This window comes from Octodon degus, unplaced genomic scaffold (genome assembly GCF_000260255.1).
Source record: "Octodon degus isolate 3935 unplaced genomic scaffold, OctDeg1.0 scaffold00230, whole genome shotgun sequence".
NCBI lineage: Eukaryota > Metazoa > Chordata > Mammalia > Rodentia > Octodontidae > Octodon > Octodon degus.
Window position 1 is genome coordinate 868,582 of NW_004524806.1, and position 2,383 is coordinate 870,964.

The 2,383-nt window shown below is 31.5% G+C and overlaps 1 protein-coding gene across 2 annotated transcripts in view; it reads left to right on the plus strand.

Moving 5' to 3' along the window:
- The window catches only part of LOC101568798 (solute carrier family 5 member 4-like), a 57,907-nt gene that overhangs the window by 34,666 nt on the left and 20,858 nt on the right, over positions 1-2,383 (plus strand). For both annotated transcript variants that reach the window (XM_023705851.1, XM_004645495.1), the window contains one exon: positions 631-846. In XM_023705851.1, the coding sequence (XP_023561619.1) occupies positions 631-846 (216 nt within the window). The remainder of the gene's footprint in view (positions 1-630; positions 847-2,383) is intronic.

Consider the following 2,383-nt stretch of genomic DNA (forward strand, 5'->3'; position numbering starts at 1 on the left):
AAATAATGAAAAATTAATAAAAGAAGAAAGAGAGGTAAGAACAAAAACTTAAGATTTCTTGAAAGCAAGTGATAATATTCAATATGTCCAATCTTATATAACTATATCTGTTAATCTGAGCAACAGATGTGATGATAAAAATAGATAATATATCAACCATTGTTAATCAGCTATTCTTCTTTGAAAATCTGTAACATATATGTTGTTGTATGCTACCCTATCTCCGTATTTGTTTTTGATTTTTGTTCTACTTTTGTTTTCACTCTTCAAAATAAAATAAAATTATAAAGAAACTGTTTACTATCAGTTCCTCAAATTATGTAGCAAAAATCATGTTTCTAATTATTGAACAAAATAATTCACAAATTTTTATTGTATCTTTATAATACAAATTACGGAAAGGACAGCCTGGGTCACATAAAACAGATGTAAGTAGAGAATCAACAGTATAATGGTCTTTCAAGACTATGAAGACCTATTTGCAATTTTCACTGTTTGGTCAACCTTGTGTTCAAAGCTAGCTATTTGTTGGTCTCTAGTTGAGAAAGGACAGGATGATAATTATGAGTATTGGAATGATTTGTGTATCTTTTGCTAAGCACTTGGTTTTTGTTCCTGTTTCTTTTTCAGGGAGCATTCTGGGGTCTGATGGTTGGACTTCTTTTCGGCATTATTCGTATGATTGCAGAGTTTTCCTATGGAACAGGAAGTTGCTTGGCTCCCACAAATTGTCCCAAGATTATCTGTGGAGTGCACTATCTATACTTTTCCATCATTGTCTTTTCTGTGACTACAATAGTTGTCCTGGGAATTTCCTTCCTGACAAAACCCATTCCTGATATAAACGTAAGTAATGGACAGTGGATGTATGCTCATTTTAAAATAAGACCTCCTTGATGCCTAAAGTTGCAGTTAGTGTGTAAATTGTAGGCCAAAAGAATCATTGTATCATTAAAATTAGAAATGGTAAATCAACACCATTATTGGGATACCAGGGACAACATAATTTCCCAAGAGACTGAGGAGACTTTGCAACAAAGCTATCACATAATTTGGGCCTCTGTATGATAAATAGAATTTCGTATCCAGTCTGAATACTAATACAGAGATCATTTATATCACATGATAACAGATAGCAGGACAGGGAATAGTGATATACATTCTTATCTTTCAAATTGATTTTAAAAAATCTATGTGACTGCTGTATAATGTTTGTGATGTGCAATGATAGTTTGGGTTTCCCCACTGAATAGAATTGTGGTGCATGTGACAATTGTATAATTTATGAGAGTCCAAAAGGGCAGTAATTATCAGATTAAACTCTCATGCCATATCCTGAAAATCTTCTAATCAAAAAATATAAAACTGCACAAATTGGGGGAAATTCAAATTTTCATCACTAAGGGAATGAATACACACTAATAGTGCATTGACTTTTATGCAGCTATTTAAAAACATAAGGGAAATCTCTTTATTTGTTGTTAAAATATTCTAATATGGTTAACTGGAAAAGATACCTATAGAAGAATATAGTATGTTACAATATTACTTTTGGAATGAAATATATGTGGGGAAATATAAATGTATAGATGTACAGACCAAAAATTCTTACAGCCTATAAGTCTAAAATAAACAAGAGGGGGGAAACTACCCGCTAGGAACCCCCTCCTGTCCCTCTCTCAGGACAAGAGCTTTCTTTCTCTCAATAAATATATTCTGCTCATAACAAAACAAAATCAAATCAAATCAACAAGAATATGTTTGTGGCAAGGAGACTCTAATGACCATGCAAATATTAACTTTTTAAATACAAATACTGTGTACATGTATAAATATTATTTGAATTTGTTACTAAGGGGTATAGCTTTTCTGTATTTATCATAATTTTTGAAGCAATGCTTATTTGCATTATTTCCTTAATGGATGTCCAATAGATGATGTGTAGATGGGAAACCTGAAGGGTAAATGTAGTTCAAATCACTCTTCCAAAGACATGACAACAGAATTCACCATTAAATACTTGTATTAAATATTAGATGTTGAAAAAATTGAAACTGTGAAATATTCCACACTTTCTACATAAGTGAATTTTAAATTATTTTATCCAATAGAAATAACCACCATTTATCATCAAATTTTTGGGAAACATGTTTACTAGAAATTAAGAGAGACCACTTCTAAATTTTTGCTTATAAATTATGTCTATTTTATGTCATATGAATATGTACCAAGAAATGGGATATCTGAATCCTATGATAGTTTTATTTGTAGGGTTGTTTGTGGGGATGGGGCTTCCCAGGGCTTCCATATTGCTTGGGTTCTTTTTGCTCCAAATCCTTGTCAATTTCTGTTATTTCTCATGTTTCTGTTATTAACCATTTTA